The 16,391-nt window shown below is 37.8% G+C and overlaps 1 protein-coding gene across 1 annotated transcript; it reads right to left on the bottom strand.

Annotated features, from left to right (window-relative positions):
• Nucleotides 1–9,107: 9,107 nt before the first annotated feature.
• On the bottom strand, nt 9,108–12,888 carry LOC124639053. The gene is made up of 3 exons (XM_047176272.1): nt 12,648–12,888; nt 11,022–12,021; nt 9,108–9,210 (listed from the first exon to the last, which is right to left on the bottom strand). The coding sequence occupies exons 1-2, from the start codon at nt 12,817–12,819 to the stop codon at nt 11,042–11,044; spliced, it is 1,152 nt and encodes a 383-aa protein (XP_047032228.1). The 5' UTR covers nt 12,820–12,888; the 3' UTR covers nt 9,108–9,210; nt 11,022–11,041.
• Nucleotides 12,889–16,391: the final 3,503 nt, after the last annotated feature.

Raw genomic sequence — 16,391 nt, 5'->3', positions numbered from 1 at the left:
ATTCTTAAAACTATGACTTGTAAAACAACCTTTATGTTTTTCTTAATTTAAATTACTATCTTAATCTTAATTTTTTAATTGTAAACGATACGATGGTTTTCAACCACGGGAAACAGCATTATGTACTCCATAATCTGTGTTTTAATTCTACAAAACACCGGAAACCATAATGCTTACAACCGCGACCCGTGCTACATATTGTTCTGTGGTCGCGAAAACTCAGTGGCAAAGGAAACCCGTTCGTGTAAATAACATACATCCTAAACATAGAGAACAAAATAACTAGAGGAGGTGCCATAACGAGAAATCTCCTAGGAAACCAGCGCGCTGAAATACGGGTGAGCGGGTGCGAAGAACGTTAACTTTTCCACTCTATCTAACATGCCTTCTTTGGGCCGGACCATTTCTGTAATTCCAAAAATCGTTGACACATGTCTCAAAGATCTAGCACGTGATAAAAACTAATCGATTTGGTCATGCCCACCATACGAATTTGACCTAGAAGAAGGCGCCTGACCTATCTGCATTATGGTATCTCCGCTCATCTTTCTTACTCTGTGATCCCCCATTGCTTGCGTCTACGAAACTTCATCACGTCCACACGTACCGTGGTCATAGTGTATCATCATTTTAACGGACTGAAACCACAGTGTTCAGAAAGAAGTACTATAGCAAATAATGATCACTAATTGTTACTTATATACACAAAAATGTGTTAATAACATTCTCTGCTTTAATAAAATTATGCCAATTTGCAGTCTCTGGTATAATAAACAAATATTATTGAATATGTAATGACAGTTATATGTATAAGGAAATAGGTAATGGCTTTAACGATAAGAAAATTTAAATAATTGGTTCAGGTTTTACGTTGATTCATTTTTAGGCGTAGGAGCTGAAATACTAGGCTTACAAATATGCAAGCCTAATCTGGAGTTACGCAATCTGGAAGATAAAGCTTCATTTTTATCGTATTAGGTACTGTTTTGTCAAGTAGCCAGTCTTGTCTGTAGTTGGTTAGCGACTTCACGACGGTCAAAATATATGAACAAAAGTACGCCCATGCAAGAGGCATTATAAAACTTTGGAGATGCAGCCATATTTAACGGAAAGTGTACAAATACATATAGTGCCTATTTTTGATCTATTTAAAACAAAACAAAAAAAGGGATACCCAAAAAAATATAGACATAATTAAAAAATAGAACACACACGTTCCAAGTTTAAAACATTGGCTTGCGCTAACCCGTCATAAAGACACCATCAGACACAATATATTTTATTATTTTTCGAATTGATTATGGAATTATACGGCGTTCTGGCCTTTGCCCTATCAGTGCCAGTTTTGTGAGCCATCAAGAGATTAGCGTATGACTTACGACCTTTAGCGTATCAACTTATATTTATGTCAGGTTTTAATGCGTGAGAACTATTTAGTCTTTCAATTTCTATGGTAAAAAAAATTGGTCAAGCGTGAGCTAGACTTAGCAGTGATGGTTTTCTTTCCGGGTAGAAATATTCTTTCAGTTTGTAAGATTATTATTATAAGTGGTATTTGGATTAGTGTCTGAATGCTGAGAGGGCTCGTTTTATATAACAAAAGTAAGTATTATTGAAACAAAAAGTGACAAGCGTGCAAGCGCTAAGGGTGGTATGCCTTTGCCAATCTCGTAAAGAAAACCAACACTTAACTACACAGTGTCACAAATTGTTGCCTTTCCATGAGTACGATATTACATTTCCTTCCCTTTCCCTTAAACATTGGGTATGTAAGAGATGTTTAGGGCATTGTAATAAATTAAATAGGACTTCATAAACCCCATGTAGCACAGAACCCTAAAACCAATATAATCTACTTCTAGACAATCAAGGCCACTCAACTTATTACCAGACCAATAAATTGACATGGCCTTCACCATTTCGCTACCAGCCACGGTGGATTTTGATTACCGCCATATTAAATATGGCGAAAAAAACTCATGAATATACCAGTTATCATTTGGCGAACACGTATCTAAATCCTATAGATGCCTAATTGCTTCGTTATCAATGCGGACAGCCGAAACTTGTGTGTGGGTGTCTTTGTTTATCTGTGGCACGCGTGGGAAATGAGCGCCGATCTGTTCCCACATGACGACAAATACCTACGGCGTGAGGTTAGTGCTGCGAATACCGCGCTGAACTTTAGGTATCGATTTTATTTTTAATCTTTGTGGTTGAATTTTTAATTTCAATTTGGGGGATTAGGTACTAATATTTTAGCATTTAGATGGAGATTCGATTAATGAATATGCATTTTTAATACAGTGTTAAAGGTGTTTTACCGCTTGCCATCATCATAAAAGATAATAAAAATAAGTAGCACATTAATCGTTTTCACCATCAATCGGATTCCAACAATCGATAACCTTTCACCGCGCGTCACTAAGGCAGAGTAAGTGAGTGCGTCATCGAACTGATGGGCCGAAGATGTGTGAAGAGCCCGTAATTGTTTTATTATGGTAAAAAAACGTTGAGTCATTCTAAAGAGGTTTTATCTGCGGTGTTGGTTTTAGGACCTTTTTATTGCGAATCTAGTTAACCGGCCAGTGTTAAGTGACGCTCGAGACTGGCTGCAAAGAAAATTGTCGACGACAAAGTGTACATTTAAATTCAGAAGCGCTGTCATGTGTCAAATTATAACACGCGGGGTTCTTGCTGGCCAGACTGAGTGACGTCATATGTTATGTATAGCAAAGAGGTTATGATTCACGATTATCCTGAGAAGTGAATCTTGTTTAGGGTTAAAGCCCGGTAACATAAACAATCTAGATTGTTTCACATAGTCTTTGTTCATTGTGCTCACTAAATAAGATGTAGTTATATACAATTGTAGCCTCTTTGGTTCCTTATATATTTTTATATGGGATGTTTGTATGGAAGGAAAAAGAAGAAAGTCACTAGGTGCGATATTTCGTTCCATATAGGTAGTAGGTACATAAGTACGTATAAGTAATTGGTCTAGTTAAAATAACTCCGCTTTTTATTTAAAACTGCAATTAAAATTAGAACAACAAAGCTTAGCACAACAGAACAAATCGGTAACCATTGCTTTGATTCGACTCGATCATCAAATAATCGATTCAATTTACTTAGACACCGCATATTTTCAAAATAAAAGAAGAAACCGTTATATCTAAAGAAAATATTGCAGACCATTTAAAGGATAATGGGGTATAACAGAAATTGAATTCTGGCAATAAAATTTAGCGCAGCTCAATACAAATTACAGTTAGGTTTAAAAAGTTTTTAATGCAAATCCTTAGGCTGGTGGCACCAAAGGCCTTTGCCGACATAGCTTTTATTTTCTTTTTTTCTGTTTTTTGAATGAAGCTTTGGAACGTGCGGTGGTCGGCACCAATTAGGGTAATAATCGTTTAGTTTTAGAAGACGAAGGGCGTTAGAGGTCTATTGTCTATGAAACGTGCCACATAATAGATCGCTTTAGTGCCGTTTGGCAGTTTGTGTTGACTGTAAACACGGGTTGTGTTTTTGAAAGATAAGGTATGTTAATCAATAGTGGTGCGGTATCTTTGGAAAGAAAACACGCTTTTTCCAAAAAGCTTTGTAAAATATTTTGAAACATAAAGTCTGAGTTAAGAAACGTGGCATGTACATTTTACCAGTCCATACCTCAAAATGAAAATAAAGATCCACGCATATCCTCAGTTCTTCACAAATAATTGTATATTTTTTATCGATAAAACTCCGAACTTAAAACATCTAGGCACGTGTAACGTTTTCCACCTCCCGTCTCAACGGAAGCCGAGCGTCAATGTCAAGCGTTTATCAGGCGCGCTATCGGCATTCAGTGTGCACGCGCCCTAAACAGATAGGTTACCGAACTACTGCGCTCGCGCTTCTAATTGACCACTCTTATGCGGAAGCGATAGCAAATCAACTGCGATAAGATGACTGGGTACTTGAATTTTGTTTGTTTAGTTTTTTTTTTAAATATTTTTTGGGATTTAATTAATTTAACGAGGTGGGTCTTGTAGTCTTACAAAGGATTTTTAATAGTTTTGCTTCACCGAAAATATGATCCCCTTTTTTTAAATTAAACATGAATGAACTACTATACTAAACTAAATCCGTATTTAACGTACCTACTTTTATATGTTTTTTGATTGCATGTAATGAAAAATAAAAACTTTTATACAACTGTGACGCAACGAATAAGTTAAATGCAATCTTTAATCACATGTGCTACCTTTCCGTTATTTCAATTACACCTTTTTAAAATTAGGAAACCATTAGTGACGAGTATTAACGGAAACAATTTGTGTACTTCTTCTGACAACCCTTTACCTGGTTCGATAATTTCTTAAGAAAAATACAACAGCAACTTACTGCAAAAAATCATTAAACATTACATTTTTTTTAACCCAACATCATTAGCTCATTAAAAGTACCAACAATACAGTTGTCGAACAACTTCAACGACAGCAAACAACTGAATCGATCAACTGAGATCGATTTATCATCGTCTGACTGTACCAATATCGTTACTGATTCCGAAGATCTGTCAAAATTCGCTCCGGACGGAATACAAGCCGTGGGAACCGGGGACCATCGGTTTTCTCAAAAACAACTACATCTATAATAAATAAAAATAACTCTTTCGTTTTGATACAATTTTTTATTCGATTCGCGAATCGTGAAAGAATGGAGATTAGCTTCTATATCGATTCTTTTTTATTCGATTTTGAGTCTCGCTTTTGTCTGTGCTACTTGATTTGAATTGACGATTGAATCTAATCGGTCAAGTAGTTTTACATTATGATATTTCTCATGTAGTAGGACAGATTTTACGATTATTCCTGTATAAAGTGGCGGCAAATTGACAGCCTCAATATTGTTGATAATAAATTAAGGTGACCTCCTTCTAATATTGTTTAAGCGAGAATTCAATTGAGAAAATACATAGCGATTTATGTAAAGCATTTTGTTACATTGAAACGAAGGCGAACTAGAAAACGTAGGCATAAACCACGTTATTACTTTGTTGAAAAATGCAGCAATATTAGCATTGATGGTGACTAAGACATTGAATAGTTAGGTACTCGTAATCTACGTCTTCTTAAGTGAACCTTGCCTTGAAAATGGATCCATTTTGCTATGCGGCATAACCGTTTGAAGTTTTATTATTACGAGAAATTAACGTAAAACTCATTCACTACACTATAAATAAATCATTACTCGTCCATTAACGTCTGTCAACTGACTTTACAACCGAGAAATTCCATTCAAATGACATCTAGGGTTACACATAATTACACTAAAACTATCAGCTATCTTCAAGCATACCGAAAACTATAAAAAAACAACATTAAAATAAAAAATAAGATCGCATTATTTTTAAAAGGTCTTTAATGAGATAATTTTGGTGGTCGTTAAAAATTGATGAACTCTAAACTGACTTGTAATTTTAATTTTTATGTCGGTCTTATTACAGGGTAAGGAGGATTGAAATGGGCGGCACGGGTCATTGATTATACCTCTAGAGTTAGGTGCACCACTGGGTTATCCGCTTCTTTAGTAGACAGATTATAACCCTTTGAATGTCCGACGGCTTTTACTCGGACTAATCAAGTTCGTTATAAATCAGCGGTCAGTAAAAATGGGTTTCGAAGATTAGTTTTGAAGGTGTTGTAGGTTTCGTAATGTGAATGAAGGCTCTGTTTCACCTAAGAGTGGCAGTGGCTACACTTAATTCGTGTGTTCATTAAGTTAAAATTAGCAGATTTTAGGTGTTTTGTTTTCAGAAATAGTGAAGATAAAATTAATAAGGGCGCTCAACAGGCCGAGGTAAGATAAGTAAGAATCCGCAATCGGCAATCAGAAAATCTAGCGCAAAACCGTTATTTGATTATCTAAATTGCTCTTGATTTAAATTAGGTTTCCTAAACCTTACGGAGCATTTCTTAAAGATATCGATATCGGGTCAGATACGCATAACATCTCTATAACTTAGGCATGCGACCAGATTTTATGCTAATATAGTAATCAACGTCAAAACACTAGAAATCTTCCCAGGCTATCTGATAAATGGTAATATTATGCGCAGGAGGTCTACGTCCTGTAATGACAATGTTGTCAAAATAACTATCGATGAGAACACCACATATTCAAATCTAGTTAAACTAGTATACATTAGCTGGTCTCGGTCTATTAAGAAATGAATTGGACGTCGTTACCGCAAATGTTACGCAGTCAGTTTTGAGAGTCGTGTGTTTGTTAGACAGACGTGTACTCTAAGTGGCGTTGGTATGTTGGTCGTGTAATACGGTAGGTGGCGGGGCGGGTATGCAAATGGCAGAGCTATACTTGGCCACGAAGCGGGCCGCCCGCGACCGTGGGAAAACTATCGCCTGTGGCGAGTTGTGCGCAGGCGCGGATTTGAATTAACGGCTTTTTGATTGGCTGTTGTGCGTGATTGATCGTTGAACGGAAGTTATGGAGACGATAGCTCGTTGATAGATTAAATGTTAACCGTAGAGTGCTGGTTAGTGGTGTTTTAATTAACATAAGGCGTGAGAGTTAAGGAAGCACGTGACTGGAAAGGATAGAGTATGGATAGTAATTTGATGGTAAAAAAATTGCTAAATGCAATCATGCTGTGAGCTTTAAGTGCTCTGTTCCGTTTTGAACACTGCTTGGTCAGTGGGTCGTCTTAGGCTTAACATTCCTGTTTCTTCTTCGTACCCAAATCTTATCACAACAAACTTAACACAAAAGACAAGCTTACCTAACCCCATTTTTAGCAGCATTCACTTATTTATTGCAAGTTATTCAGTGTTGCAGTTCGTCCCTGTACGCTCGTGCACGGCCCAGAGGCGCGTGACGGCAGTCGGCTCGCGCCGCAATCACGACTATTCTGACGTGCGACTTTTTGACGCAACCGCGCCGAATGCCTAACGTAACACTTACTTTACTTTTGTTCTTTTACTGCAAAACAAATAAATAATACCTTACCTATACATTTGTGTTCAATTAAGCAGTTTTGAAATTGTAGGTATTGTGCATTGCAAAATTCTGTGTTTTTTCGCCGAGATATGACTTCCATTTGCTGAAAAAAATTACGTGTTGTAATTAAATACAGTTCTCTGAAACTCCTAACAAACTAATATTAATACAAATAAGACAACTTCGTGGTAACCAGCAGAAATCGTGTACTAAGTGCAACAGCATTCACTTTCTCCTCTTTTCAATTTAGACGTTACGTTTACTTCGTTTGCACCAATATTTATTTTCTGACATGTTCTACTTGAGTGAACTGTCGTTTATGTAAATATTTGGTTCATCTGTCAAACTTCAGTGCTCTTTACGTTGCTCAATGTTCTGCTCTTAAGCGCACATTGTCAGGGCTGATGATTTCATTATAAATGACGAGATTTTTGCTGAATTTTCAACACAAAAACTTCTGCTTTGAAAATTATTCGGAGCTGAGTGAGGTAAATCGATTATTGTATTCTTCTTATGTCATTTTGACATGAAATGTATAAGAGTGACTACATTATATTAGCGAGGTAGGAACAAAATTGCACCAGGGTTGGCTTGTCATGGCGCAAGAAACACAATATTTAATTTAATTAAGAATCAAACGAACTTACCTGGTGAAGTTTGATTCCAATTATGCGAGGGTCTCAACCGAAGACGATTACATTTTACTTGCAGAAACCTGTATCTTCTGTCTCACTCCCCCCTACTCCCGAGTGCGCGCGCCACTGCTTGTCATTATTTAGAGTACTTTTTGTGTTATTGCAAATATTTATTTTTTATTTTTCTGGGTAGGGTGGGATGGGATGTAATCGTCTTCGGTTGAGACCCTCGCATAATTGGAATCAAACTTCACCAGGTAAGTTCGTTTGATTCTTAATTATCCTTCGGGTCTCAACCGAAGACGATTACATTTTACTTGCAGATGTTTAGAGCAACGTAAATCAAAAAAAAAAAAAAAAAAATAAATAAAAAATACGTTAGAAAATTAGGAAAATTTTAATTGAAGAACAAAATTGCTAGGTTTTGTACAGCTTAATCATATAACATAAGAACATTTATTACCAGACAATATACATTTATCGTTTTCTTAACATAATTTGTTAATAAAATAAATGCAATTGATACTGCAGTTACGAGCTATATTATCACAATTATTTACGTGCCGAATAAGGCATTTACAAAATCATTATTATTACTGTTAGCAGTATCCCTACGGTAGTATTTAAAAAATACGTTGGAGGTATTACTCCAACCCGCGGCCTTGCGGACCACCTCTAGATTAACTCCAGATCGGTAAGCGGCAGATGTGGAAGCCGAGCGGGTACTGTGAGCTCCAAATACGGAAATATCTATGCCGCTTGCCTGCAACACTGTTTTAACCCAGCGTGCTAACGTCTGAGAACAAACTTTTTTATGAGGTCTACGCACTCCAATAAACAAGTGTTCCTCAGGCAAATTATGCCGCAAATCTCTGGTCTTTTCAATATATGTTTCAACTGCCAGAGCCGGACAAATACTGGGGTTTGTGCGAATAAAGGGCAATCTGATGAGTGGTTGGCAAGCCCCGGGCTTTGAAGTTTTAATTAAATCGCTAATTTTAATCACAATTTCATTGTCATGTTTTGATATATTTTTTAATTTTATAAGACTAATAGTTTGCATCCTTTGCGCAGATGCAATTGCTAAAAGAGAACAAGTTTTGTGTGATAAATCAACTAAATCAATATTATCATAGGGATACATTGTTGAAAGATAGTTCAGCACTATATTTGTGTCCCACGTAGTACTATATTTTGGAGTTGGAGAAGCTAGCCTATACACGCCCTTGAGGAAACGATTGACACAGTCATTAACCGTAACATGAGTGCCTAATATAATTGATAAAGCAGACCTGTGTGTATTTAAACTACTATAGCTCGCACCTTCTTCAAATTTTAATGTTAAAAAGGACAAAACTTTGGAACTATCAGCTTCGAAAATATCCAAATTTTTGTCTTTACAATATATCCACCAAGATTTAAAAGAACTACTATATTGATTTAAAGTACTAGCTGCAGAGGAAGCTATCATTATGTCTAAGGACGCTGGTGGAACGCCGCGCTTAATCATTGATTGCCTGACAATCTGGCTGCCACCAGGATAAGACTCGTATGGAGTGGATGGTGAATTCTGAAAGGAGAAAGTAGTAAGAATTTATCTGGTCCGAAGTACATTTTTTCGGATACAACAAGCCTGGACCATAAAGGGTACCAAGGCTGGGATGGCCAATAAGGTACCACAACGATACCTATTGCTTTTTCCGTTATAATTTTTTCGAGCACTCTTGTGATCAAGCAAAACGGGGGGAATGCGTAAAAGTTTATATTTTTCCAACAAATTGTGAATGCGTCTACAACCTCAGAATAAGGGTCAAGTTTCCACGACGCGTATCTTCTACATTTATAATTTTGAGCACTAGCAAAGAGATCAAATTCTGGTTCCCCTAAGGACTTGATAATTTGCGAAAAGACATAATCTGAAACTTCCCATTCCGTATCGATATTGATTCGCCGAGATTCTCGATCTGCTAAAATATTATCAGACGACTTGACATAAGATGCAAATACGAAGATCCTTTTTGACTCACACCATTGCCATATCTTTCGTGCAAGATCATTTAAATGTGGGTATTGAATGCCCCCCATTCGATTTATGTATGAAATGGCCGTTGTGTTGTCAATTCGTAATAAAATATTGCATTCTTGTAAGTTAGTAGTAAATATTTTTAGCCCATAAAATGCGGCTTGTAACTCCTTTTCATTTATGTGAAGGGCCAATTCGTTTGATGACCAGTTGCCATTAGCACATTGATTGCCGCATGCCGCACCCCAGCCAGTACTTGAGGCGTCAGTGAAAATTTCCAATAAATAATAGTCATTTTTACGAATAGGTGAAAAAGAAGTCATAATTTTATTTGTCCACCATAAAAGATCATGTTTAAGGCTTTCCTCTAATTTCATAAGTTTGTTATAGTTGTCTGTATAATCTAACGCCAAGAATTTTTCTCTTTCAAACAATTTAGTGTACATCCAGCCGTAACTGACAGCTGGGCATGCGGCAGTCAAAAGTCCTATGAATTCGGCAAAAAACCTAATGGTACATCTAGTTTTACCTAAGATCTCCGATGCTCGATTTTTTATCCGAATTTTCTTCTCGTCTGGTAATTTAATAGTCATGTCCGTGGTGTTAAAGATAAAACCTAAGAATTTACAAGTCTGAGTAGGTACCATGACACTTTTCTTAATATTGATGATGAACCCTAAAGATTCCAGAAGAGCACAGGTATTGCTGACGTTTTTTAAGCAGTCAGAGTACGAGCTGGCCAGGCATAAAAAATCATCAAGATAATTGACTGATAGAAAACCAGATAAACGTAGGTATTCTAAGACGGGCTTGAGAATTTTTGTGAAAACCAACGGTGCTGTGCAAAGGCCGAACGGAAGGACGTTAAATTCGTATAATTGTGACTTCCATCGAAATCGTAACTTTTTTCTGTCAGGTTTATTTATTCTAATCAAAAAATATGCATCTTTAATATCTATTGTAGCCATGAAATCATTTCGATTCAATAGTCTGAGTGCCGTCCGGTAATCCTCCATTTTAAAATGATCAGTTTTAATAAATTTATTAAGTTCTTTTCAATTCAATATGAAACGATGAGTTCCGTTCGGCTTAGGCACTGTGAAAATTGGCGATACAAACTGGTTTTCACAAAACTCGCAAGGTGATATGAACTCAGCACTTAGTAGTTGAGAAACACATTGATCAATTATTTTAATTTGTGATTGCGAGTTACATGCATTATTTTGTGGCTCCGATGTTTGTGAGGGTTCTACAATGAAGGGTATTTTTTACCCCTGAATCCAACTCAAAATGATCTGATCTTTAGTAATGTCATGCCATTTATCATAAAAATATGATAAGCGGCCTGCAACAGGTACCTGTCTGACGTCCTCTTCGTCTATCGTCTCCGCGTCTGGTGCCGCGCGTTGCTGGTGGGGCGGCGGACTCGCGGCGCCTCCTGTCGGCGGTCCCTCGGTGGTCGACGCGGTGCTGGGGTCGGCCGCGGCTGGACCGCTGCTGCTACGTGCGGCGGCGCCCCCCTCGAGTTTAAAGCACCCCTAGTTTGTGTTGCTGACAGGGTCCTATACTGAGGACGCTGAATTTTTTGTTTAATTTCAGAACCAGTCTTGTTTATGGCTTTCGAGGTCTTAATATGTTCTGATAATGCAGATCCAAACAGATGCTCATCGATGTTTGTATTTTTGACGGTATCTTTAATGCTTCTATTGAGAGTACTAAGCGCTGCATAACGCCGAGATAGCGACTCTTTATAATGGCTATCACATACGAGCCGACCGGCATCGCTGAGGGATTTAATAATATCCTGAGGTACTGTATTATTAGATGACAAGGCCCAATTCAAAGCTCGTCCTATAGCTGCAAGACTATTAGCAAGTTGATTTTGTTTGCTTTGACTGTATAGATCTTTCTTAATATTAACATCTGACAGAGCTGCCTTGATTTCTAAATTTAATTTAGGAGCTTTCATGTTGGGACAATTTTCTGGTGGTAAGTAGCATTTCATTAGCTCCATTTGTGTTTCCTTAGATAACCCGTTGACTAATATATGCGTCCACCTTGACGCAATGTCTTTATGAAGACTATCTCCATAATTTTTTTGATTGGTAGGGTCCTCGCCTAGTAGTTGTAGAATATCTGGATCTAATGTAAATATATTCTCATCTACCGTCGGTGATGCTTGGGCTTCTTCTGCAATCGTTATCGACTGGCCAGCCTGCGCAGGTGCTACCGATTCTGCTGTAGGCACAGTAGGTGGTGCCGTCACTGAAACCAGTGTAGACGGTCCGGCGATTGGTTCTGCTGGGTCCGACGGAGAATCATCGTGGATGTTTATGACCTCATTTGCGGTATCTTCTCCTAAGGGGAAGCAATACAATAAACGAAATCAGATCTCAGACAATCAGATTAATGCAAATGCTGGGTTAACGTGGAAATACACCCTCGACACCGCTTTGCGTGGGAGTGATGCCTCAACATGCTATAGGTACATGGAGATGATGCCTCAACACGTTTTACGTGGAGAAATTGCCTCAACACGATTTACGTGGAGAAAGAAAAAACACCTCAACACGATTTACGTGGAGAAAAAGAAGAAACACCTCAACACGATTTACGTGGAGAAATAAAAGCCTCGACACAATTTATGTGGAGAAGTAGCCTCAACACGAATGTGGAGAGAACACGAACAAGTCTCGACACGATGTACGCGGAGAAAAAACTAATACACAGTTTTCACAGTGATAGTACTTACACGATTTACGTGAAGTAAATATTTCCTCATCATGGTGCACATGGAGCTACCAGTGGGTACTTATGATTATTTATCATTATGTAGGAATGGCTAACTACGACGATCAAATTGCTCACAAAATTAAATATTACAATTTGTGGGTACTTGGTAATCACTAAATTATATTTGTACTTTGCATGAAAACTGACCAAATTTATAAGTATTATGCACTTGTAATAAGGTTTTTATTTACCTGGCATATCCGCGTATTGTTCATATTCATCATAATAACGAACCGCGTGGTCGCTTTCTTCCGATGATGATAAACGCTGTCTTTTCCTTAATTTTGATTCCAACTTCTTAACTTTCCGCAAAATACTATTATAATCACTATCTCTCGACCTTGACCGCTTTCTTTTTCCCATTTTTCAAATTACTGAAAGCCGTTACGAAAGTAGGTGTGATTCCGATAACACAAAAACACGTAATGACAAGCAGTGGCGCGCGCACTCGGGAGTAGGGGGGAGTGAGACAGAAGATACAGGTTTCTGCAAGTAAAATGTAATCGTCTTCGGTTGAGACCCGAAGGATAATGCCATATTTTACACGTGATTTTTAGTACCGAATAATTGAAAGTTAATTCAATCTATGTTTTATATTTATATATAATCCCCTTGTAATCGGTTTTATGTAGGTATGTGTTATCCCTTGGCAGTGGCTTGAAGGAAAACGAAAGTACCAACAGTTGGTAGCTGAAATTGAAAGCAGACTGCATTACTTATTGCCACTGTTTGCGTGTTAAGATATGCTATAAATGGGAAGATTCTAATATATTACCTATCTAGCACCGCTATTGTAACATAGAGCTCTTGATTAGTACTTAAGAAATCTCTGGAGTCCAATATAAAATGCTTTTATGAGCGTCACCGAATCTTATGTGCAGTTGACAGCTGTGATTGGCGTTTTTTTTTTGTATTGGCTGACAGCAACAATTAACTGCACCAAGAAACGGTCTGGCCAGCCTTATTTCTTCGGCCAACCCTGGCTGTTCGAAAATCAAAAAACACATCAGCTCAGCTTCCATCGAAGCACAGTTTTGGCGCATTTTTTACAACAATCAATTAAGTCTATTGCTCCGAAGCGAGAGGTCGTCACGATTCTAATTACTTTTTATTTTTTATAATATTTTTTTAATGGCGAGTGCAATGTTGCGTTTTCACGAGTGCAGACAATGTGTTCGGTAATTGAAATTGAGATGTCTTATCTTTGACAAATAGAAATGGAATGAACGGGTGTTGGGTAAAAAAACAAGAGTAAAAGCTTCCGTAATGATATGTTTGGAGTTGTTTTATTTGTTGTCTGAGTGTGTGTGTAGCCATTACAATATATTTTTGTATAAGAATTTAGCTGGTAATTCGAACGTAAAATGCTTTCTTTAAGTAAGAATTTGGCCCGGAAAACAATCAATAAATAATATTATCGATGTAAAATAGGTAGTAACAATTGTTTTTATCAAATAATTAACAAGTATTCACTAATTATAATGTTACAATTACTTGCAAAACAATGCTTAGTTAGGTCTAAAATTAGCTCACGTGCTAGGTTAACGCACGATGACCAACAGAAATAGACCTGATTGGCAAGTTAATCATTGTAACTAACATTCGGTCAACAAGTTTGACATCTCAGATACCTATTTTTAGATTTTATTTACGTTATTTTTAGACTTAGAATTTACTTTATTTAATATAGTAAAAACTAGACTGGGGCGGTTATAAAAATTGCGTGGCATATCTTAACTCGCTGAATTATTCAAAGATTTATTAAACAATTTAATTACCTACTTGTTTATGTTCGAAAAAATAAACAAACCCATACCAAACCTGAAACTCTTTTCAGTAGAGAAACTTAATGGAATACCTTAATCCCAATAGTCAGATCATTATAAAGTCCATTACTAAAATTATCATCCCATATATTCCCATTGAGCATCTTCGATTTGCTGGGCCACACCTGCCGAGAGTCTTGGCATTGCTGTATAGCCTTTGCATGGGTCATAGCTATTTGCCTAGCGAGATGTTGCGAACAGTGGTTGTCCCAATTGTCAAAAATAAGACTGGTGACCTTGCGGACAGCGGTAACTATCGACCCATTTCATTGGCTGCAGTAAATTCAAAGGTTCTTGATGGTATGCTTAATACAAAACTTAATGAGTTTGTCACACTTCATGCGAACCAGTTCGGGTTTCGGCCAGGATTATCCACAGAAAGTGCCGTGTTGTGTGTTAAGCATACTGTCGCATATTATTCGGAGCGGGAAACGCCAGTTTATGCCTGCTTTCTGGATCTTTCCAAGGCTTTTGACCTGGTTTCTTACGATGTGTTGTGGGCAAAATTAGACAAGTTAAAAGTACCAACAGAAATCCAGAATATTCTAAAATATTGGTATGGAAACCAGGTCAACAACGTACGATGGGCTGGGACCTTATCTCATTCGTATGGGTTGGAATGCGGCGTGAGGCAGGGGGGGTTAACCTCACCCACGCTTTTTAACCTTTACATGAATGAGTTGATCGAGGGGCTCAGCAGCACTAGAGTCGGTTGTTTTATAGACGGTGTTTCGGTAAACAATATAAGTTATGCGGACGATATGGTGCTGCTGAGTGCCTCGGTTTGTGGTCTCAGAAGGCTTATTGCCCAATGCGAAGATTATGCCAGAACACATGGTCTGATATACAATTGCAGCAAATCAGAGATTATGGTATTTGAGAGCGGTGGTCGGAGTCCAGATACGATACCAGTAATTAAGCTGAACGAAAAACCCCTTATAAGGACTTACAAATTTAAATATTTGGGACATATCTTGACCCCCGATCTCAAAGATGATGCTGATGTAGAACGAGAGCGGAGAGCGTTGTCGATTAGAGCGAACATGCTGGTCCGCCGGTTTGCACGGTGCTCGCCAGCTGTAAAAGTTACTCTCTTTCGGGCCTACTGCACTACATTTTACACCTGCAGCCTATGGGCCAGGTGTACGTGGAAGTCCTACAGCGCTCTCCGCGTTCAGTATAATAATGCGTTTAGGATGCTGCTGGGGCTGCCACGCTTCTGTAGCGCATCAGGGATGTTTGCTGACGCTCATGTGGATTGCTTCTATGCAACAATGCGAAAACGGTGTGCATCCCTGGTGAGTGCGGGTCAGCTCCAACAGTGTCCTAAAAATGATAGCTGATAGGCTGGATTGCTCTTATGTGAATCGCTGTTGTGCCATTTCTCACGGGATGGCACATAAATAATTGATGTATATTTTTGTTTTTCTTTTTTTTTTTTTACTAATATAAAATTAAGTCTTTTACTAATATTATGAGTCATGTTACTTGAATAAATAAACTTTCTATTCTATTCTATAAATGTGAAAAAAAAACTTAAAATTAATAACCATGTAAGTGAAAGCCATACATACGGACATATTGTCATGTGGGCAACACTAATCGATGGGTTTTCAAGAAAAAGCATCAATTCTCACGATTAGTTTGATAAATACTTAATAAGCATTACATTATAGGGCCTCCTACACACACCCACTAACTAAATACCAACGGTAATCTGAAGATAAGTTTGTATGTGGACATTTTATAAGTGTTAATAGTTATGGTAAGAAATTATTTTACTTATGACTTTTAGTTTTGTAAAAGATCTCATTCTTCTCTTTCTTGACCAGAGGTGAAAATTGGAAAAAGACTAGGAAATTATGAATAACCAGACGATCAGATGAACCCGTTACCTGGAAAACTGGAAGTTGGGTTGAGGAGGTCAGATAGTAGTCGCTCCTTGTAAAATACTGGTACTAATACGGCAATACTGGAAGCCGACTACAAGATAGTTGGGAAAAAGGCTAGGCAGATGATGAGCACGATGTGGCCAAGGTTGCCGGGAAGCAGTGGATACGGGCTGCTGAAGATCGGGCAAAGTGGCGGGCCTTAGAGGAGGCCTTTGCC

The sequence above is a fragment of the Helicoverpa zea genome, chromosome 18 (assembly GCF_022581195.2).
Source record: "Helicoverpa zea isolate HzStark_Cry1AcR chromosome 18, ilHelZeax1.1, whole genome shotgun sequence".
Taxonomy (NCBI): domain Eukaryota; kingdom Metazoa; phylum Arthropoda; class Insecta; order Lepidoptera; family Noctuidae; genus Helicoverpa; species Helicoverpa zea.
Note: the sequence above shows the minus strand (reverse complement) of the source record. Positions and strands in the feature narration are given on the sequence as shown.